This window comes from Toxotes jaculatrix, chromosome 2, assembly GCF_017976425.1.
Source record: "Toxotes jaculatrix isolate fToxJac2 chromosome 2, fToxJac2.pri, whole genome shotgun sequence".
Classification (NCBI taxonomy): Eukaryota; Metazoa; Chordata; class Actinopteri; family Toxotidae; genus Toxotes; species Toxotes jaculatrix.
The window spans coordinates 26,008,108-26,032,186 of record NC_054395.1 but is presented as its reverse complement, the minus strand read 5'-3'; the positions used below and the strand labels follow the sequence as shown (position 1 = coordinate 26,032,186).

General features: G+C 42.2%; 1 protein-coding gene across 1 annotated transcript; it reads left to right on the top strand.

Annotated features, from left to right (window-relative positions):
• The first annotated feature begins 339 nt into the window (after positions 1-339).
• Positions 340-23,067, top strand: LOC121192244 (inactive dipeptidyl peptidase 10). Its single transcript, XM_041053840.1, has 25 exons — positions 340-378; positions 6,234-6,348; positions 7,160-7,255; positions 7,405-7,499; positions 9,739-9,810; positions 13,797-13,849; positions 14,440-14,521; positions 14,993-15,113; positions 15,233-15,387; positions 15,513-15,610; positions 15,765-15,888; positions 16,287-16,328; positions 16,413-16,517; positions 17,234-17,325; positions 18,144-18,191; positions 19,534-19,652; positions 19,767-19,814; positions 20,092-20,190; positions 20,490-20,556; positions 20,696-20,890; positions 20,982-21,036; positions 21,142-21,241; positions 21,333-21,391; positions 21,930-22,002; positions 22,102-23,067. The coding sequence occupies exons 1-25, from the start codon at positions 340-342 to the stop codon at positions 22,317-22,319; spliced, it is 2,370 nt and encodes a 789-aa protein (XP_040909774.1). The 3' UTR covers positions 22,320-23,067.
• Positions 23,068-24,079: the final 1,012 nt, after the last annotated feature.

Sequence of the window (24,079 nt, the reverse complement as noted above, 5' to 3'; positions counted from 1 at the left end):
GTTTGTAGGACTGCTGAAGGCAGCTGAAGTCACCCATACATCCAACACCCTGTCGTGATTAATTTCTGAGCCGATCAATAGTCTATAAGCAGATTGGAAATAGGCGAATGAGCGAACGGGTCATTCAAGCGGAGTGAGAGAGATAGATAGATAGATAGATAGAGATAGAGAGAGAGAGAGAGAGAGAGAGAGAGAGAGAGAGAGAGAGAGAGAGAGACCACCATCCTTTCGAAGACAAACTTGCAAGAAGCAGAGCATGCAGAAAAAGCTCCGCAAGACAACAGTGCAGCTCGACGGGTTTTGAGGCTACAGAGGCACCAGAGCTTGTTGCGGATTAAAATGATTGCCACAACTCAACAAAACATGACCACGGAGCTGGTATGTTTGTTTTTCTGTTTTCTGTTTTGTTTTGTTTTTTCATTCTTTTATTCCTACTTAGTTTTCGTCAGGTTGAGAATTCAGAGCAGATGCGAGTGTGTGTGCATATGTATGTGTGTGCAGTCTGTGAGGGGAGATCTGAGTGCTCTGTTGTGTGCAGCAGGGGAATACCTCATGCATGCCCTCAATACGATGACTATCGATTAATGTTTTAGCCGTTTCGCCCATTCAGACTTTCTCGTCAGTATCAATCTTGTGGACACCCTCCGTCCGTGCACTGCGGTGCAGGCTGGTGTAGTAACTCGACGTCCAGAGCCTCTCACTCTCACCGCCTTTCTGTCCCATACAGACTTTTATAGAATAATATCTGTATCTGTAGAAATGATCATTTTTCTAATATTAAGATAGAAGAAATTGTCCCAGCAGCAGAATACCCCCCGCAGTCTGGACCTGCACAGTGACAAAGGGGCTCAGACCCACAGCCTGCACTGTATGATTGATTATCCCTCTGCTGTGTAGGTGTATTGGCAATGAACAAAGACTATGAACCAACATCTTCTGTTTGGCCACACTTTTGCCAGTCCTTACTGATCAAAACATCTGTAATTATTTAATGCATGTGTCTTATTGAATTGTGACAAACGTATAAGTTCCCATATGCCATTTTTCTGGTTTATTTAAAAGGCATTTTACCTCTGTTTTTATGTCACTAAACTGTGAGAACACAATTTCTGATATTACATGAAGAGCTATCGTGGTAAAGTAGGTTCATAAATTTAGGTTCATTAATGATATTAATCTCTTAATGTGTTTAGGATTCTACTTGGATAATCAATAATTTAAGACTATCACTGCTGGACACACTGCTGATAGACATATTTACATGATTAATACCTAATTAGTAATATTATATATAACATATATTAGTAATATAGTAGTACAAGTAATACACAGTGTTTATTCTTTGAAAACTTTCTCACGCACCATCAGTTTTCATCCAGAGATGTAACTGTGGTGCTTCTGTTTAAAACCTGCCAAATCGACTAATTAACATCATCATCAAACTGTCATCCTACTTAAGAAAGAGTTTCAATCACGTTATCATTAGTACACAGCTTACTTAATTGGTGTGTAATATGAGCACAGTGATGTCTGATCTTAAGTGACACTCTAACCTTCAGTTCTTTCACACTCATGCTAAAGTGATGAAACTTGTCAAAAAAGCGTCTTCGTAATTATCCTGCAGTATTATTTTCTCTATGAAAGGGCCACACGGAGCTGCGGGGCTTACGGACAATCCATTACCTGCAAATGTCGCAACATCTTATGTCACTGTCTCCAATCAATGTGCTTTACACAGAAAGACAATTAATGAGGCATTTGCTTATTATCCATAAGGTTTCCATTCATTTATTTATTTATTTTTGCTTCACTGGGTCATAGATTGCCATGTGTGTCTCTGCTGGTGAGAAGATGCAGGATTTTGTGCAGGAATAATGTGGTTTGCTACTTGTGTCATATGTTTGTATGTCATAATTGTCTTTAATTGTCATATACCGGACTCGGTATAAATGTCTATATACCTCTCACTGTCATATTCCACTAGGAAAGCAATATCATAATTTCATGCCACAAAAACACAATGCGCTGGCTCCGGTTCAGTTAATCCTCGGCATTAAGGAAGAAAATAAAAGTGATTTAATTAGTTTTTCCAAAGGCGCCTTTGTTTTAATTTTCATCCTCAGCTCTGATAATGTGACATAATGACACAGTGAATTCATATAGAGTACACCATGAGAACATTACTTGCTGATACAGTATTTCTGTAGTCTCTTCTTTCTCGTAATTCACTGTAACTCTATATCATGTCACCCTCAGCTCTCCCACATATGGATGCTGTTTGTTTCCTGAGGCAGGAAGTCGGTCACTGTGAGTGGCTGGACACGCTAAGGAAAAGCTATCTCATACAGGACCCCCCTTTGTACAGTAACTTTCTTATGCGTGATGGGGAGCGTGAAAAGAATAAGACAGTAGATCAGCCTTGCAGCAGCAGAGGCTAAAGCGGCAGGTCTTTCATTTTACCAAGGCTTGTGCTGCATTGTCTGGCAATAGCCTCGAGGGCAAAAAAAATCTGCCCAGTTAGTCCCATATGGTGAATATACCACCTACTGCTTTTTTAAGATGCGAAACAGAAAGGGAGAAATGGTGCTGCAGTGAGGAGGAGCACATAAAGTCCTCTGGATGTGATGAAAGATAGCCTAGATATGAATCAATATTGAACTGTACTGTCTCGTTACTACAGCTGCTTGGTTACCAATTATTCCAGCCACACTTAAGTTACACCTGACTCTAATGATGACCTTCATTTTAAATGAGGCAGTGAGAGGTATTGACAAGGTAATACATACAAGGGTTACTAATCTACGGCTTTCCCTTGTGAGCAATTACAGTGAATCATTAAAATCAGGAGCATATAGGTTATATTGAGGGCTGTATGTGTCTGCCAATAGATTTCCCCCTTTTCATGGTGGTGGTTATTTCATTGATACCTCTGCCAATGTCATGTGTGTAATAAACATAATTTCCTAATTTTAAAAGGGGGGGGTTAGAGGTATGCAAATCCAGAACTAGAATCCCCTAGCAGTCCGCATTTGGTTCCCTCATTCCTCTTCATGTGATTTATTGTCGGATTCTCCGCGCCTCAAAGACACAGAAGATGGAGTTAAGGAGGTCTCCAGAGCCTAATTTATGAATTCTTAGCACCGTCTGAATTCTACACAAGTTAGCTATGGTGCATGCTGTGCAGCTTGAGTAATTGTCTTTGGCGTGGTTTGCTTTTTTAGTGTTCAAACTCAATCAATACAGTTGGAATTGTTTGATTTTGTGTGCAGTAGTCCGGGGAAAAAAAAGGAGCTGGCTACTTGGAATCTACTTGTATGTGATTTAATAAATGGTTCCAGTCTGATGAGTATGATTTTTAAGATGAAATGGTAGAAAGGTCAGAATAGGTCTTGTTATTCCGCATGGAGGTGTCATACTTTGCAAGAAGTGGGCGTCTATCTACGTCTCCTTTTACGGCTGTTCTCCCACTATTAATTGTTTCCCTCTGGACCTGGTACAACTGTACACCTTATTGATTCTCTCTTTTGGTTGTGTGAAAATTCCCCGAGCTCTGCTGGCAAATGTAAGAGCTCTCTTTTCTCTGATGCAGTTCTGCAGGGTTTGCCAAAAAAAAAAAAAAAAAAATCCTCTCGGGGGAGTACGTGCAGGAGGGTTATCCATAAACACAGAGACCTTTGATTTGCATTCTCGCACTATTTGGTGTTTGACTGACACCTCATCTAGGCTTCTACTCCAACTCCTCTGGGATCAGACAGGCTGAATAAAATAGAGGGCTCACTGAGGAAGGTCTACGTGTGATTCATATTTGATCTGGCTCAGCGGAAAACCTGCTCTGAGACATACTGAGATATGCTTGTGCATCTCAGGGTACTGTATGAGATACCCAGGGTCCATCACACAGCCCAGCTCATCACCTGTTCACCTGTGCCAGCAGACTGTGCTGCATTAGAGTCCCTCATGCATCGTGACCGGCAGCCGGTCGGGCACCTGCAGCTTTGCGAGTGTTCACCCTGGGGATGCTGCTCGGCACGTCTATACTTCATTTGCAAGTGTGACAAAGCTCCTCATTCACACAAATGTGGGATTCTCCCTGTTGGTCTTAACAACATTGCGACCTTAATTGGAAGTATGGTCTAATGTCTGGGCTCAGGGGAATGATAGGAGCTGTGCATCCCATTAGGATGATGTTCAGCTCCCATGTTGCACACAGTAATTAGAGGGTGGACTTGAAAATGAAAATACTGTGTGATGGAATCAGTCAAGTGGAGGAATTTAATTTGAAGTGTGTCTTTCTATTATGCGATCCTGGAATCACCATTTAATTCTTTGTAGTATGTTTTATTATACGTAACCATTATACATGAGCATTGCTATGCATGGATTGTAGTTTTATACAAGTATTCCCAGGGTGTATATGATGAGATTCAATTCCAGATTCTCAGGTTTCAGAATTGTACCAGTTCAGTCAAACACAATGTGCTGAAGGTGCAGTATGACGCAGTATTGACTGTATTCGACCAAATCCTCCGTAGACTACTGCAGGTTTCTTTATCTGATGGAAAGATTATAGTGGTTCACTGAGAGATCGGGTGCCGAGAGGGCAGGAGAATGAGATAAAACAGAGTGTTAGAAAGGCCAGTAGATACACAGCCTTGGACATCAATTACCCAGCTCTGGCCTGCACTCAGAGTTCAAACATCACTTAAAAGTTGTCCCTGCAGGTGCAACTGGTAGTGGTTTTAATTTGAACATGTTATGATACTGCGGCCAAGGATATCTATTAAAGATGAGACCTTGGCAAGAGTCCTGCGCTGACAACCAGTCGAGATAAAGCGGACCTTGTGTGTCTTCCATTCATCCCGTGTGTAACGTGAACCCACTTCCTTTTAATAAGAGGTGAAAACCCCTGAAAACCCCTGAAATGAATCGTTAAAAGTGATAAAAATATGTACCAAGGATTTTTCTAAAAAATAAATGACACACAGAGCAATAAAATAAGTTAAGAAATCCCACTGTTTCTTGTTCAAGTACACTGACCTTTAATCTTTTATTTCTACAGAATTCACTGTTTCACTTTTCCGAAACAGGGTTTTAAGACATTTTTATTCCTGTTATGTAGATACACTGTCATTTTCCTGCACTTTAACACACCAAGTCCCAGGGACTTAAAGACAGTTAGATAGTCTGGGGGGGGCAAAGAAGTACATGTTTGTGTGTTGGTGTGCTAGGTGGGGGTATTAAGGCAAGTGTGGCCAATGGCACAGACCTGGGGACAGCTGGTGTCACCCAGTGAGCATGGAGGAGCAGAAATCTGTTGACCAGTGAACCACAAAGATGCCCTCCTTCCGCTGCCTGCTCCCCCAAGGCCTGGAGGAAGGTGATTGGGACCAGCGAAGCTATGAGGGGTGAAGCCAAAGGGGCGGGCAGCCATAATGAAGGCTGAGTTTTATGGTTGCTCTGTGATTGAACTCTCACACTCCAGCGGGCATGTGGCTCCAGCAGTGCCAGCCACTCATTATGAGGGAGTGGAGCACAGCCTGGGAACAGCATGCAATTGTGTTTAATTGTGACTGATAGTGATGCCGGCTCATTCCATCAGTTCCCCCTGATTGCATACAGAGGGTATACAAGGACTTGAGCTTAAACGTAAAAGTTTTTCTCTTTTGGCAACTAAAGCTTTGTCTATAACTCATTGTATAGTTATATAGTCCCATCTTCTTCTCCTTTTTTATTGCCTCGTTAACAACTTCATCCAGAGCTGCTGAATAAATCCAGATCCACCAAAGCAGCTCTTTGGAGATTAAGTAGGTAGCAGCTTTTTCTATAAAAGCACACTGTAGTTTCAAGCATCACACACTTCCTGATAACTTCACCCAACCCCCTCAGTTTCAGCAATACCACATGGCCCATCAATCATGTAACAGGTGAAATGAGGCAATGGTGAAGAAAAATTATGGTGCGGCCAAAATTGCTGCTGCAATTAAAGTCTGAAATCTCTCATGTGCAACAATTTTATGCAGTTCTCTTATGGAAAATTAGTGTAATTCAGCGAGGTCTCCGCGATGCTGAAGACTGGTCTCAGTTCCCCTGAGGCCCACTGTACTGATATGCCTGTCAGGGAGAAATTTCTGTGAGACTATGGAAATGAAGCAGCACTAATGTCCTCCTCCTCAGCTGTGCTCACATTCATCACTGTGTTTGTGTGTTTGCGCCTGTGTTTCCCTCCATATCAGGACCTGGGGAGTTCAGACGGTCCTCCGCGGAACTGGAAGGGCATAGGAATCGCCATGGTGGTGATCCTGGCCGTCATGTCTCTGGTCATTCTCTCGGTCATCCTCCTCACACCTGGTAAGAATGCGGGGAATTAAAGGAACAACTTGACATTCTGGGAAATATGCTTATTTACTTTCTTCAGTAAAGAAGCAGCTGCTGGTTAGCTTAGCTTAGCTTAGCCTAGCACAAAGACTAGAAACAGGTGAAAACAGCTAGCCTGTCCCCAAAGGCACCAGGATTTTCCACTTGCTCCACTAAATATCACAAATTAACACTTTATAAATATATATATATATATATATATTTTAACTGTACAAAAACTACAGTGTAAAAAATGACAATTCAACGTTTTATGCAGGGTTATAATCTCTCAGTGACTATTTCTTGGCTCTGAGCAGTTGCCAGGCAACCACGAAAGAAATGGTCTCTGAGAGATTATAACCCCTCCCAAAAACAGCAAGTTGACGTTTTTACATGTAGGTGTTTTTGTATGGATCAAACGAAAAAGATATGAGTTAATTAGTGAGCATTAGAGGTGCTGACAGATGGATTTTGTTGTCACTGAACGAAGCCAGGCTAGCTGTTTCCCCTATTTTCAGACTTAATGCTTAAACTATATTTAATGGACATCAAAATAGCTACCAGGAAGTGCGTAAGAGTGTTTCCCAAAATGTCTATTTTCTGCTGAAAGGGAGGCAGAATAAGGGCAAGCATTTTACAAATGTTGCAAATGCTACAAACACATGAACAGTGACACTGAAAATGCAAAAACAAAAGACTGAAGCAGAAATATAGGCCAGGCTGCAAACATGCTCAGGCTTTGCTTGTCTGTAAACAGAAAAGTGTTTGTGATGAACTAACTAACTCAGTCTCTCTGCCCTTAAAGATGAATCTCACTTGTTACTCCGTTCCCATCTCACCATGGAGGATCTGGAGAGCGAGGAGTTCAAAATTCATGACCCCCGTGTGGCTTGGCTTAACGGTAAGGATCCCTGTTCTGACTCACAAATTGCCCCTTTAATGATCTCACCTGAAACTGAGCCACTGGCCTGCAACCATCTCTGCCTCTGTGGATTTAAGTCATCGCTGCAATAACACAGGACCTTCTGTCCCTGAACTGTCTTAACTCAGAAAACGAAGTGGCTCTCCGCACCAGAGAGGGACACGTCCTGTCGTTCAGCCTCAACAGCAACCTCACCACAACTCTGCTGGACAACAGCTCCCTGGTGAGTTACAAACACAGCTTATGAGGACAGAGGACAGGTTTCAGTATTGACTGGCTCACATCTACAGACAGCTGGACAAAGTGACTGGCCAACATAAAGGGAGGCTCTTCCAGATTGAGAGAAAGAGAAGCTGTAGAGTCCCGCTGTTCCACATCCCACAGCTGAGACGAAAAAAGATTTGGCAGAGTGACAGTATCAGCTCACCCCCACCCCCCACATCCCCCAATCTGGCTGCTCTGTGAGCCCTCAACATGTGCCTTCAAAGAGAATTTTCCAAGCAAGGGCATCATTTTGAACACCGCCTCTGCGCGACACTGACAGACTTATATGGGTCATCGCCGAGGAGCTTAAATCATGGTTGTGTTGTCAGGTTGAGAAGAAGTCTCTCCTTGGTGTTGCGATATGGTTTGTCGTCCCTGCTGCTGCTGATAATTCCAGAAAAAGATATTTTCTCTTATGAACACCAAGAAGTGCATGTACATTTACATTATTCCTGAATAAAGAATTGTTGAGATAATTTTAGATAAATATAGAGTCAAAGTTTGAGATTTAAATTCACAGCGAGTAAGTAAAACCTGGGTTACAAAGTGTTTCACAGTGCCCGGAAAAGGGGATTAAAAAACATCTGAATAAATATTTAAAGCTGAGCCAGGCAAAAATGGTCAAAGAACAAGAACAAATCAAAGCAAGGAAGCTTTAAGAAAATGCCTTCGAGAAAAAACAGGTTTCGAGATGAGATTTATACTCAACAGAGCTCATTCCGCCATGGGAACTTAGCAACACGTAACCCGGAGCCTCTCAGACCTGAAGAGGTGACTCATAAGGTCCAGGTTCTGCCTTATTTCTCACTATGTTTCACAAACTGGAATGTTTTGCTCATGCATCACTGAAAAGGCGACAGAGCTTCATATATCAGGACGGATGTTGTCATTTTAACACGTTGTTTGGTAGGCGAGTGCAGTGGAAAATGTGGTGCTAATATTTCTTCACATATTGCTGATCTAACCCCCAGAGGGAGACGGTTTCATAATCTAGGAGTCAGGACAGCAAAAGCTTGGTCGCCAGGAGCACTCTGGTGACTCGGATGGCCTAATGGACGTGTGTAGGATCAGGATCTCGCTGATACAGTAAATGGTGGAGCCAAATTGTGTAATGCCTTTTAAGAAGGATTTTGTATTCATAAATCAAAAGCCATAAATTTGACAGGAGGCCAGCGTAGTGCAGTAAAGCTGGCACCGGTGTAATATGGAAACCCTGTGGAGCTCAGTTGTTGATTGCACAGCAGAATTTTGAACTAAATGTCACTGTGCTACAGCTTCATGGCTCAAACAAGAATGCAGTACATTATCATTGTCAAAATGTGAAGAGACAAAACAATGGGTGATTTGTTTGAGGTGCTGGAAAGATAAGAGGACCATAATTTTTCATGTTTTTTAACCTCTTAAAATGCACTGTGCCACCTATGGGATGATTTGGCCTTTGCAACACTACTTTAGGTGGTTTTTTTTGGTCTGTACTGGATTCACTCTTCACACAGCCTTGACAAATTATACATTGTCTGAAAGCTCCAAGCCTCCAGATTCTATCTGTGCAAAGCATTTTAGGATCCCCAAATCACTGCAACAGCTGTGATACACAGAATTTGTTCTGACTTGCGGCTCTGGCTCCAAATTGTTTTCCACACAAAAGGTACTACTACAGCCCTTACATTCCCCTTTTATCCCGCCCCCAAAAAACAACTTCTATCATCTTTGTGCCTCTGTAACTTTGGCTCAGTATCTCTTTTTGGTCGTAAAAGTTATTGCGTTACCTTTCAAAAGAGACCCGGTTTATGACTGTGATCAAAAGGGCTGAAGACCCGAAACCTTTTTTATTTAAGGTACATTTTTTTACCAATAACAGTGTCCACATATTCAGTTTCAGGTACAAACACATCACGTTACAGAAGATTAGGATGCTCTAACTTTACTGTGACTTTGAGACAATTATGTAAAATGGCCAGATTTGAAATTTCCCCAGGTCTCACAAATAAAGCTGGACATCATCACCGTAGCTGTGATAACAGAGGCAGACAAACTGGCAGATAATGTGCCATAAAGCATTCATGGATTCAAAATATGTAATTCAAAGAAAACCATTGACAGGCTATATCAGATGTCCCAGACCACTTTCTGCACATCAGATCAAATGGAAGTTTTAGATGAAGTGTTGTCTAATTTTCCTTTGTTTCTTCCTACAGGATCTGACCACTACTAAATTCCAAGTGTCCGCAGACAAGAGGTTTGTCCTCTTGGCGTATAATATTCAACTGGTAAGTTTTCTTTTACTGCCAAGTTGACTGAGATTTATTATGGAAAGCACTGTCAAGATTTGCACCTTGAGAAAACATCCAGGGCCATAAATTATGCACTAATATCAAAGACAAGACATTACTGCTCGACAAACCTACACATGTCTGACAGGCCACTGGTGGCTGCAAAACAACGGTGACATGCATCTTAATCAAAGCCCCAAAGAAGCAACAGAGGGAAGAAGCAAAACATGAAGGAGAACGTGTGTGTGTGTCTGTATCTGTGTGTGTGCACTGATTTCTGCTACTGCAGCAGTCTGTATAACACCGCCCAACAAATGACTGGGATAACATATGGGGAGTTGAATATTTAAACTGGCTGATGGCGGAAGGTGCAGGGGGTTGAGGAAAGCTTAGAGTGAGTGATCAGCGTGAAGTGGGTTGCAAGGGGAAGGGGAGATCAAGGAGATGAAGAGGTAAAGTTGGAGCTGCGGTAATGAAATCGCCCTGCTAGTTCGGGGAGGAATCTTAATGAGAAGCTGACGAGAATCACAATCGCAGGTGGTTTCAGATAAGCGCTGGGGTAGACAAAACACAGATCTTTCACTTTACTTTATCACCACATAGCTCAGTTCCTCCATCCCCCACCAGCCATCTCACTCTGTAAATACCCGTACCGTTAATAAATTGTTGACTCTTTCCTCAACGGGCAGGCAAGTTGTGTAATGTGCAAGTAATCGGCGAAGGAACAGAATTAGGGGGAAAATGAAAGCCCTCAGCACATTTTCCTTGCATTTTTATTAAAAATCTGAAAGCAGATTTTGCTGCTGTATCGCACTCTGATTTGTTCAGTCTCTTCTATCTCTCTGGGTTTTCTTTAGACAGATCTGCTTTTGCTCTAATCACTGCGCATCATATTTTCTGTGTGTGTGTGTGGGGGAACGAATGAGCCTGTTGCTGTGTTACAGCTTTCGTCACAAACACACCGCATCCTAACTGAATTATTGAGCGGTTAACACACATTCAATCAGTTTTCAGATATCTCTCTGGAGAAAGGGCTCAGATCTTTGCCCGGTTTGTGGGTTGCTTGGGCTGATGTATGCCGTGTCATTAGCATACTTTCTTTGATATCAGCAGGAATTGTCTGCTCTCATCTGTATGCTCAGTGCGTATGCGCGCTCTGGGAAATTAGAGGCAGTGGACATGCCACCTGGCATCATTTGTGTATTCAGAAATGCATATGTGTGTGTAAACATGGTTGGCATTTTGCGCGCATGGGGGGCTATTCCTCCATTCGCACCCTTCTTTCTAGGTCCCTCCTTCTTTCTCCCGCTTCATCTTCCTCACTCTCACTCACTTTTTTCTGTCTATCTCTCTCGGGGGATTTGTGCTGACTGAAGCAGTTTGCAGCAGGCACCAGCTTCGCTGTTTGGAAGAGGAGCGGCACGCTGCTGAGAGTGGCAGAGAGCGAGGGAGGAAAGCAGAGAGAGCAGTGGGGAAAGCCACTTGTGATGGAGGAGAGAAGAAAAATGGGATATGCACCATTTGCACTTAGATACACTGCCCAGTTGAAATCAATCAGAAGGGTTGTCAAAGGATGACTGAGATGCTAAAACGAGAAAGGTGCAGTAGAGAGAGATGGATGAGCGGGCTGAGTGTAAAGTTAAAAGGCGTCTCTGGATTTTGTATTAGCTCTGGAGGCTTTAGGGAGGGTTTTGTGCCTGGTGGGTGAAAATAAATGGATTTTGATAAGAAGGTATACATAGAAGTGAGTTAGGGATTCGGCCACATAGGAACACGAGAAAGCAGATTTCCTACAGGAAAATGCTTTTCCTCAGAGCCTGTCTGAATTAAGCCGCCTTGTGTTTGTTGTGCGAGGGGAGAGAGGCAGAGAGAGGAGATTTATACAGTACATTTTTAAAAGAGAGATAGCGAGATAGATTAGAGGAGATGGAGGTTTTTGGGATTGATGAGCAGAGTCAAACGGAACGGTGCCTGCCAAGACAGTGCAGTTTAGGGACAAATAAAATGCCAAGGAAGTCGTGTCTGCACTCTGCAGCAAACGCTGATGGGTGTTGGTATCAAAGGCAGCGCATTGTGGGGCTGCTAAAAAATGCTTGTGAGGCAGGAACAATGTTGAGAAGGAAGGATGCTATTATCTCTGTGGTGTACAACAGATCCCAATATCTGTGCTCATGCGAAGGGTGTTGTAATCTCTATACGTTTTCTTTGTCACATTATCCCACACTATCCTCTGAGTATTTAATCTATGTGTTGTGCCCCCCCCCCACTACACTCAAGCCCCCTGTTTTTGGCAGCATGGGTTGAGGAGGATGCAGGGTGTAAAGGGGGGTTGGGGGGTGACTCGCAGAGCAATCTAGAGGATTTATGTCATGTTACTGGCAGCCACATTCAGAGTTCACGGTGCCTCTCGGAGGCAGATGCACTCACTCTCGCTGTCTGTTTATCACACAGACACACAAAAACACGATAATGTACGGCCTCTGCCAACGGCTTCGTGATGTTAAATCATGAGCAGAATCACGGGGGTTCCTTAACAAATCATAAACAGCTGATTGAACATGGTGCTTATGGCAATGCTGCCCCCTTTGGTCTCAGAGAGTGATCCCCCCATAACTCAAGATCGTTGCGTGTCGAGTACCTGTCAGCTCTGGCTATCAGCCTCTGCCCTCTCTGCATCCTTTCCTCCCTTCCTGTCTTTGTTTCTTTCTCTATCTCCCTCGCTCACTTTTTCCTTTAGTGTCTGACCAATTCATTCCTTCCTTTTCCTGTTCTTGCAGTTATTTTCTGTGGTAACACAGCTCTTTTTCCTGTACGCCCTGTTGCCCCTCATGCTCAGACTTTACATCGCAATTAGATTTCAATTTCATTTAGATGGCTTTAGAATTTATTTCCCCTTCTTTACCCTAGCAGCTTTACCCCTGTGCCTCTCCACCATACATTTTCTAACAACGGACGAACAACACAGAGGAGAAATCCAATTTCACTGCTAAGTGTGCTGTATAGAGGATGTGACATTTAATTTCTTTAGGTACTGGTTTTCCAGGAGGCTGAGGCTTTCAGAGGCCACTGGGAAAATAGCCTGCTTCCAGCCCTTTGCTTGAAACAAAAAAGAAAACACTAGAAATCAATGTAATACCTAGAATTCATCAGGTAATGCTGTGATCAGTTGCGGTTAACACACACACATACACGTGCACACATCCATTGATTCTAGTCCCTTAGTCTTCTTCAGCATGTTGATTTAATTATTCATCGAACTGCTGATGCTTGTGTCAGGGTTGCGACAGAGTTCCCAGCCACAATAGAGCTCAGTGGGAAGGATATTAGCTGTAATGATACTGTTTAATAAGAATGTCTGTCTTGGTTTCTGTATTTTTCGTTCCACTGTCATGTTGCTGATGTTGTTTCTTTTACTCTGTCTTAAGTTAAGATCCCTGTGGTTCAAATGATGTAATGCGGATGAAACTGCTGCCAGTAGTTTAATGACTCATATAAATTAAGTCTATAGCGCTAAGCTGTGATTCTGTAACAAACAAAGCAATATTCAATAAGTTCTTGACAAAAACGACCACACATACAGATACAAACAGTATGAGGCATGTTGCTTTTACTGCTTTTTAGGTGAATGAATAACATTAGATTGCTAATTACCTTCTATCAACACAGTAATTTGGGGATCAATAAATATTTGCCTTTGTACTTTTGTATCATAATGATGTGTTGCTGCCTTTTCCTAAAAGCAATAAGCCACTTGATGCAGTAATTTGCATTGATTTTAGATGAATTTAGAGAATGCAAACACAGCTTCCTGTTGCTTATTGCTGAATTGTAAGATCAGCTTCAGCTGTGTCCGTCATAACCTGTGTTTCATTTGCACTTAACCTTATTTATACATGTGTATGAGCATGTGTGAACACTAAAATATATGTGGTGTCATCTAAGTGTGGCACACCTGTGTGCATGATATCCTCTACCTCTTTCAGGTGTTCTCTCAGTCCTTCACAGCCTCCTATGCTATCTACAGTGTGGCTAATGGGTAGGTGGAATCATGAATGCTAATGCATGGGCTGCACTGGGCATGAGCGTTACCGACGCTGGTAGACCTGCGGATTGAAAACCTTCCCTCAAAGGGTGTCTCATTGAATCAGAACCTCATATTTCTGTCAGACATGCATTCATTCGTCAGTGCTCTTTACAGGTTCCATAATCCCAATGTAAGGTTTGTACTGTACGTCAGATTTCACTGCCTGAGATTCATATTCCGCATTGTATCAGTGGAAAAACTCAGTGGTAGCTGTGGATGATCCCTGGCACTTCTGATGAGTGGTTCTGGAGAGGATTTCAGGAAGGCCTGAATGTTCGTTGCCTGAATATGCCTCGGAGGAAAATGTTTGCCTGTCCAGAGGAAGCAATAAGTGCGGCTAGAAATATGGAAAAAGAAATGTTGCACTCTTGCATGAACCAGCCTCATTCTCCGTTTTGTTTTCCCTCTCTGCATCTTGCTCCTTTGTCCTCACAGTACAGTATCTCCCTCAAGGCCAGGGCATGGATGGACCTCAGAGGACTTTAAACAGGACAGTCGTCCCTAATGGAGGGCTTATATTTGAGTTTTTTTGTGTGTTCCAGGGATCTTCAGGAGCTTAACCCTCCAGAGAGGGAGAACACAGTGCTACAGTACGCTTCCTGGGGGCCTCAGGGGAACCAACTGGTAAGCCAGGCACTTTTCTAATTTACCTGATCAACGTGCTGTCATCTGCATCAACTGTGCCTGTCTTAGTCTTTACAATCTATAATAATACTGTCTGTGTATGGCCTTCTTTCAACATCATTTTCATAATGATAACATCAACGGTACCATGTCTTTGTCATCATGAAAAGACCTCAAGCTTAGAGGTTATTGCAGTGACTGTGCTGCTATGATGGGGTTGCTTTACACGCATAATACAATTCATCTACCTCCCCTGTAATGTAATTGGCTTTTGCTGCTGTCAGTGCTCATCTGCAGCATATTAACTGGCAAGTAAAGATGTATTGGCTCTCACCCATGTGTGTGCTGGCCGATGATTCATTCACTCTTGGAGGGCGTCCGACGCTCAGTTCAGGCAGCCAGCGATGAAGCCTGCAGCCATATTGTCTTTGATAATGGATTGGCGCTGTCTGTCTGTGCTGCTCATGCCAGGCCTATGTGTTTGACGGAGATATCTACTACAAACCGAGCGTGACCAGCAAACCCCTGCGTCTCACAACCACTGACCAGGAGCAGAATGTGGCGAATGGGCTCTCTGACTGGACTTATGAGGGTAGGATGTCCTCAGGCTTCACACACAAATCTGCAAAACCAAGCTAATAACTTAACCCACGGAAAGCAGAATAATGCTTTGAGTTTGATATTAAAAGCTGTTGCTGTCTTTTAAAACAGAGGAGGTGCTCTTGTCATATGTTGCTCACTGGTGGTCTATGGACGGTGCTCGGCTGGCATACCTGAGCATCAACAACTCTGCCACACCTGTGATGGAAATTCCTCACTTCCTAGGTGGTCTCTATCCCTCCAATGTGCTCTTCCCCTATCCCAAGGTAAAAACTGGTTAAAACAGGACCAATAGTCTACAGCCACACTGGGGGCTTTGATCTAAATGCTCATATCAGCATGCAAACATGGCTTTTATCTGATTTTTTTTCTTTTTTGTTTGTGCTCAAAGGCTGGCTCAAGTATCCCGTCAGTCAGTCTGTTTGTGGTGAATCTTTATGGTCCAGCTCACACTCTGGAAATGATGCCTCCTGACTTCCTCAGGGCCAGGTAGTCTATCTTTGTGAATCTAAAAGCAGAACAAACCTTCAAGACTTTAGACACCACCACATCAGAAACTATTACACGTCTAAATTCCTGTCCCCTTCACTGCATCTTGTCCAATCTTTTGCCCAGTGTATTATTTTCTGCATTGCCTCTTCAGAGACAGCTACATCTCCATGGTGACTTGGATCAGCAGCACCCGCCTCGCAGTTCGTTGGCTGAATCGTGCCCAGAACCAATCAGTGCTCTGCGTGTGTGAGGCCACCACAGGGGCATGCTCAGAGGTGAGTGGTCATCAGTCGTTCCACATTAGTAATCCAAGCGGCCCTCGCTGCAATATACAGCTTTAATAGAATTTTTGCTTCTTTTACAGTGTTGGGAGTTAGGATTGATTTCCTTAAGCTCTCAAATCTCCACTGGCTGGATTAATATTTAAGGTCATTTGCTGCATGAGAAGAATTTTCAGTGATGTACTGCAGCACTTCGTTCCCTTTCTGTAGATCCTCACAGATTTCAGTTTACCCATTGCCAATTACTTATTAAGCCTATATTTAATGATTAATAAACATAATAAGCTTTATTTGTATAGTGCTATTTAAATCAGCTTCAGATGGTGGTGTAAGCACATTTTAAATAGTGTGACTAATACATTTCTCTATAATGCATGATTTTAAATCCATAGAAACACAAAATGGCCATGGACATAATGCAAAACCAACGACAGGTAAGCATTACTCACGTTTCGTAAAGTCTGTTTACACCTATTCATCACTGCTGTTTCTTTTGACTTGGTGCTTTTCTTCAACAGGACGTGCCATTGTTTTCAGCAGATGGCTCTGTGTTTTATACAATCCTGCCCGCAAAGCAGGGCGCCCGTGGGGAGTTTCACCACATCGCAGGTCTTTCAGCCCAGGTCAGTTTAAGGGCTTTAAACTTTTACTCCTTAGTGTTATTCTTCAGTAATTTCTGACAGAACTTGTTAACATTTCATCCACATAAAACATAAAACACCATGTGATCACAGATCTCAGCAGCACTGTGCAGCCTAAAGTCAATTCTTCTCACAATCTACTCCACCGCTGTCATTAGCAGAGCAATTTGAGTTATTTTATTTTCTCCCTAACAATACAATTACCAAAACACCATCTTTTTTAAGGAGTCATTTCACTGATTAATATTTTAGTAGTCCTTTGCCCTTTTGCATGTTTGAAGGAATTCATCTCAATTTAACAGCCGATTCATCCTGAGTGGGGCAATTAAAAATACTTAATTATGCTTTTTTCTCATTAAAGAATCAAACAAATACGGCATTAAAGAGCATGTGTTTTATAGTTGTTTGGTAGTGAAGTCCCGCACCTTTGCGCAGTGTGTAAACCATTAGTAGTTCAGGATCAAATCCAGAGTTTTCTCTCCTGTGTCTCACTGACTTCAGAAATCATTAAAACTCTGAACCCCCTCTGTAGCCTCTCTGTAGCCTCCAGTGCCATCACTTAATTCAACTTTATGAACCTGTCTTCATTTCTTCCTCATTCTCTGACTTACACTTGCTGTGTCGCTACACCTATTTTTATTCTGTATATCTGCCTGCTTCTACATTCCCCTTCCTCTCTGTTTCTCTGTGTAACGCAGCCTGCCATCCCGTCCGTCCCTCCTCGCTTTTTGACATCGGGGAGCTGGGACGTCACCTTGCTCTGCGCCCTAGACGAGAAGGCTGGAAAAATGTATGTGTGAGCCACAGTGTGTGGAGCTGAGTTGAATCACCCTTCACTGCATTTATATTCATATACTATGAATATACAAGTGACGGGGGGGCTTGGGGAGGGTTGAGTAGAATAGAGCACATCATTAAAATAATCATCTCTCGCTGTAAGCTGCTGGAGAACAAATTCCCTCGTTAGGTCAGACTGGGCGAATGGTACACAGGAGATTGTCTATTTAAAAATAACTGGAAAGGCCATTGTAACATGTAGCACTGATCTCAGTTTAAAAAGCCAAAGGAAGTGGCTTTGACTCTAACTTTGCTTGTGGCGAAGGATTTCCACTGAAGAGGACAAAGGACTATTTATACTTGACCACAGCAGATTATTGCTTAAATCTCTCTTTATCCTGCTGGGTGAAGAAACCCCTCGTCAACAGATTGGCTGAGGTGTGAGCATCACAGGCAATCAAGAAAAGTCAATGGAGATCTAGACAGTTGTTTTCACTCCCGAAGCCCACGGGCTGATACTACAGAGAAGTCCTCAGTACTGTCTGACTGTACTTTATTTGTATTTCTATAGAAGTGGATTGTCAGCATAATGATACTGTGATGTACATCCACCACTCAGATGGTTTAACTTAGCATCTCTGAAACTGACTTACAAAGCTGATTTTATAAACATCCTGAAGTATGTAAATATGTGTAGATGTGCTGTTGTCATGAATAATTGATATCCAGAATAATTAGGATGAAGTTACCCAAGATACCCAAAGGTGATCTGCAGTTCTTTGGCTGTATTGTGTAACTTGCTGTGTCTGTGGTTCATTTTCTCCTCATCAGCTATTTCCTGAGCACAGAGGAATCCAGACAAAGCAGACATCTTTACAGGTAAGCAAACACAGATTCTATACAATGCTATAAACAGATATTTACACTATCACTAAGATAAAATGTCTTGTGGGCTGTGGAGTTTTCATTTTTCTTTTTTGTTGTGTTTTAAATTCTAAAACAATCTCTTGATTCATTTTTTAGAGCTGCTCACTCTTTATTCAGTTTGGATTTATTCCAAAAGCTTAAGATTTGTAAGATTCGTACATACTTAGAGTGATAACACAAACATCCTGATGTTTATCAGGATCACCCATGTTCACCATCTCAGTTTAGCATGTGAACATAGTACAATTTGATAATCAGCACTAAACCCAAAGCAGGACTGAGGGTTATGGGAAACCCATTAGTTTTGTAGGTATTTGGTGAAAAACCAATGTATTGGACAAGCTTTAAAAAAAATGACCACAGATTTTCCTTGCAATCCATTCAAAAATTCAACGTCATGGTAGTGCAGGAGGAAAAGTCAGGGGATCACCTATGTCCACAGGATACATCATCTTGGGACCATGAACGTCTATAAAAAAGTACCAAACCATCTCTCAGCAGTCCACCCACTCGTTGTTAAGAATTTCCACTAAAAAACAGTAATTTCAACCTGGTCATGGTGGTGCTAGATAAAAGGTTGGGGGATCACCAAAGTCAGTAGACTTCATATCTGTGCAAAATTTCATGGCAGTCCATTTAGTAGTTAATGAGATAATTCAGTCAGGACCAATGTGGTGGTATTGCCGTCCCCAGAGCCACGTTGCTAGCATACCTAAAAACACAATCAGAAGAGTAACCGCACACTAATGCTTCGATATGTGAGTCCTTATTGTTGTGTGCTGTATGTGCTCCAGGCAAACAGCTTAAGTGACACATTTATAACAGAAAACGTCCAAGTCAGTGGACAAGGACCCTCTGTGCTGTTGAGGCTCGAGTCACTGCGACTTATAGTCCCATCTGTGATAAACACACTTGCCTGTTCCCTCATCTACCTCCCAGGTTTCATATCTTTTTATTAGCTGACATAGCTTTGGGCTTCAGGAGACAGCTCAATATTATGGAGGAGGGAAGATGGCTTGTTTAAACTTGGGCTGTGATTAATCCTGTATGAAATTTGTAAGCAGTGGAGTGGAGAAGGACATTTAGAGACTCGACACCGCCTAACAGAGCAATCTGTATGGCGACATTTATGTCTAACCCCATTTGTTTCTGAAAATAGTTTGTCTCTAGACACTGACACTTTTCCTTAATATCCTGGCAATCAATTGACCCTCTCCTGGAGCAAATGAAAACTGCTTTAGATTGTCCTGTTCCTTTCAAGTGTGCTCAATAACCCTATTCTTTTATTTCCAAGCGTGGACCTGGATGGAGTGTTTCAGCGCCAGTGCATCTCCTGCAACCTCATAGATGGATGTCACTTCTTTAAATCTGAATTTAGCCCCAATCAAACCCACTTCACCCTCTACTGCTTAGGTAAATGGGATGCACACACACATGCATGCATGCATACACACTCGAAATGCATATGAAACATTAGACAGTTGGATTTATTGTTATTATGTGCTGTCTTTTTAAAAAATCCTCCAGGCCCTGGAATCCCTAAAGTGACTGTTCACAGTACAAAGGACCCCTCCAGTGAGTGTTGCATATCTTGTCTCAATATCACACAGAAACGCACACACATGCTGTCTGCAGTGTCTTATGACAGCCCGCAGAGGGCGATATATTCAAGTGGACAAGAATTAAGATTCATTGATTTCATTCAAGTGAACAGTGCCCTCTGTCTGTGGCTCTCAGTTAGAGCCGTTTACATGGAGATGATGAGGATTTGAAACACAACCTGATGGGCGACTGTGTCTGTCCTGATGTTTAGGATGAAAAATATGACACAGTGGTGTTTTATCTCCTGTAGGATACGTCGTCTTGGAGGATAACAGCCCTCTGTCTGAAGCCCTGGAGGACAAGAGACTCCCTGAGACTCTGTTCAGAACAGTCCCAGCAGACAACCATGGTACAACAAAGAAACCTTTGGCAATAATTATGTACTAATTAAAGCAATTATTTCTTGTTTTTGGTGATTAGGTAATTAGCGTGAGTCATGCATGGCCCCAGGGACATACACGTGATTGTGATTGTGAAGGGGGTTTTTTTTGGTCATATTAACATATTAAAGATTTACTTGCATTCAAGATAAATTTTCTGTGCTTCAGAGGTTCAGTTGTATTTCAGGCAGAGGTTCTTAAACGTAGTAGTAATCCTAACAAGTCTATAAACAGTGGACCTCGTTCAACCCCTGTTTGCTTTTCTTAGAGCTGCACCTGAAGCTATCTCTACCTCAGGGTTATGAGGCCAACCTGCACCCTCTCCTCATCATTGTGTAAGTATCACTGAACAAGCAGGCTAGACAACAGGGCTGTTAAATGTCACCTGTTTTGCAACCTATGAACCCTAGCCTTTTGGTTGCTCTCCTGAGCCTTACAACTGCTTACTACAATCCTGCTCGTCTTGTTGCTCAGAGACGGCGTTCCTGGCAGTCAGTCGGTGACGGAGGAATTTGCCCTCGACTGGCCTCAGGTCCTCTCCAGCACACAAAATGTGGCCTTGGCCTGGGTGGACGGCAGGAGTGGGGCTGGCCGTGGACAGAAGACCACTGCCGTGGATCCACGCAAGCTCGGCTCACTTAAAGTCAAAGATTATCTGGGAGCTGTAGAGTCAGTGCAGTTATGCAACAACATAAGGCTGTTTGATTGACACGTGAGAACAAAGCCTGTGAATTTATGGACTTTTATGATGTTTCCTCAGGTTGTTGATGCAACTGCCATACATTGATGACCGTCGAGTGGCCCTCTATGGCAAGGTTACAGCATTTTTTAAATGTAGTAATTCAAGTCCTTTTTGTTGAAGCCATGAAAGGTGCCAAATGTTTTGTTTGTCTTAGCACTTTTTCTGTTTCCCCCTGCAGGGATTTGGTGGTTATTTAACTCTCAAGATGTTAGCTGCAACAGACAAGCTCTTTCAATGCACAGCCGCTATGGCACCAATAACTGACTTCAGGCTTTATAGTGAGTTACAGTCATGTCATCAACTATTCATACAAATGAGGCCACAGAAATTGCAGTGAAACATTATACAACATCATTCCACTGTTTTCAGGTGCTGCATTCTCAGAGAGATATCTAGGCCTTCCAGCAAAGGAGGAGCACGTATACTTGGTGAGGCTCTAAAGCTAATGTTCTGAACTCATCTATTCAGCTGTAAATAGTTTTGATAAGTTAAGAATAATGGTTGTGGATTTACACTGACTTTCAAGTTTATTACCCAAAACTAATGCAGTCAGCCGTACTCCAATAAATCCTTTCTTTATGGTGGTTATAGTGTTCGGTTTTTGCAGGAACTGCTTTGGAGAGGTGTTGATAAAACTTTATAGTCATTTCAGCAGTTTTAGTTTGTGGCACAGTTGAATTGTGTTGCATTTTTCTTAGAGGTGTTTGTAGTTGTTTGTCCACCTCATTTATATCAGTGAGGGCAGACTAAATAATAGAAACACCACTCAGTATAATTTGATAGTTCAACTGCACCTCAGTCTACAGCCTCCAAGAAGTTTAGTTAACACAGTTTCACCAAAAATGGAACATTAAAACTTTTATGAAGGTGGGATTTATCTCAGGGTTGTTTTGTTAGTCTGCATTTGTTTTAGCTATATAGATGTACCTAATAAAGAACTCATAGTTACATGGTGTGTCTTTTCAGACTGCGTCTTTGCTGGAGGAGGTTAACAAGCTGAAAGATGAGAATTTCCTTATTCTACATGGAACTGCAGATGGTAAGATTCAGTTTCTGCTGAGTTTTAAAGTTCAGTTGTGCATTTGTTTTTTTCCACCCCTACTTTCAATGTACTGCATGTGTGTGTTTTTGGCCAAAGCGAGGATACACTTCCAACACAGTGCTGAGCTCCTGAGCCGTCTGGTGAAGGTGGAAGCCAACTACTCGCTGCAGCTGTACCCAGACGAAGGTCACGTCCTGAGAGAGCCCCGCAGCATCCAGCACTTCCAGCGGACAGTGGTGAACTACCTCCAAAACTGCTTGAAGCACAGCGTTTTCCTAGATCCCATAGAGGACGAAGAGGAGGAAGATGACTGAGCCCAGGAACCCCTTTCCTTCTTCTGGAAGGACTCTCTTAGGACTGTATGCCATCTTATGCATTACCTTGGGTCAGATTGCCAGGCACAAGAGCACAGGAGTGGGGACCAAACACATCAGATCACCTCCTACAATGTCTGGAACAATTGGTGTACTGTATACCTTGTTGCACACAATTATTTCTGTTATACTGTATGTTTGAGACCTTGTTTGTTTACAAAATTCACATGAGATGATGTGGACCAGAAGGCTACTGATTCTGCCAAAACTTTAAAACATGCATGTCATAATGGCTGCATGATGTGGATTAGTTTACATTGCATTTTCTGTGTTTCGCAGGTTTTAAATATCACCCATCAGGGTTAAAAGTGTAAAATCTGCCAAGAGCCGGGAACACACGAGAACACTTAAAAATCCTTACTGATGCTATGTGATTGCTCAACCTTACACATTTAATGACGGTGTAAAATGCCCGCGCTTTTCCACACTATAGATCTCTGAATAAACCAGCTCAGACGACAGGGTCACACTCAGATTAATGCAGATTCCAGTCATACAAAATCAGACAATTGGGAAAACTCTGATAGAAGAGATTGGAATCCTAAACTTGAAAATTATCATGTGAACCAAAAGGCTACTGCTCACTGGCCTGGGCAGATTTTCCACATTCTTTAAGATGTCATTGTAAAGTCTGAGTTATTTTGGGTTTTCTGTAAATAACATTAGATGAAGCATATGGATCATTCTAAATGTGCCAAATACGTTTTATGGACTTTATCCACTGGTTTTATTAGCATTACTTGCATTATGTGATTAAGAATGAGTATGCAACTGAAACTATTTACACCACAAGTTCTGAAATATTGCAAGAACGTCTGTGTAGGTCTGTCTACGTACTCTGTTTGGAAGTACTCTACCTTTTTGTTTTTACATATGACTTGGCCTTTTACTCATTTCTTGTGTATTGCAGAATTAAATTATTTCTTTGGACAAACTGTCGAGCCATTACGTTACAGTCCACAAAGACAGTGGGCTTGACCATCAAACTATCAACCAAACCATACTGGTAAACTGCATGCAGTTGGTTTGCAAATGAATGCCCTTGACTCTAAACAAGCAGCTACTCTTTTTTTTCAATAATCTGTGACAATAAAGTTTGAACTTCTCGTTTTACAGCAAAGTTTATTTTGGTTGCTTCACTAATCGTCATGACTGTGATCTCACAGAGCCACTTGGAGCAATAATTATGAAACCTATCATGTACTAACACATGATAACACTTTGGTAAATACTGACTTTGATCTCTGCAAAAGTACCGCTGTGCCATTCACTCAGATATTATCTGCTATTATTGCTCTAAATGGCTACAAAGATCAGGGCCACTGATATTAGGTCTTTCCAAAGCAGGCCTGAAAGAGATCCTTTTATAGCATCTGCCAACAGTGATTAAAAGTGAACAATATGTACTGATGAACCTCAAAAACATGCCACTACAGATATGAATAATACATTCAGTTTATAAGGAACACCTTGCTAAAAAACTAATAGTTCTTTTTTTTTCATCAGAGATGATGACTTGATTATCTGAATGACATTCAGATAATCAAGTCACCATGTTCCTCATTGATAGATACTACATTCTGATAAAGGTGAGACTTTATTTTCAAGGGTGTGGCTCAGAGTCCATTGAATCGGAGCCACTTGCAAGATGCCCTTTAACAGAACCTGTGTAGAGTGAGTACCTACACGTAAACTTGATA

What these genes read in the sequence shown, in the direction of transcription:
- LOC121192244 (XM_041053840.1), top strand. Translation starts at nt 340, where the DNA reads ATGATTGCCACAACTCAACAAAACATGACCACGGAGCTG. An exon ending in AAAACATGACCACGGAGCTG is followed by an intron (nt 379 to 6,233) that starts GTATGTTTGTTT and finishes CCTCCATATCAG; the next exon opens with GACCTGGGGAGTTCAGACGG. An exon ending in TCGCAGGTCTTTCAGCCCAG is followed by an intron (nt 16,518 to 17,233) that starts GTCAGTTTAAGG and finishes TGTGTAACGCAG; the next exon opens with CCTGCCATCCCGTCCGTCCC.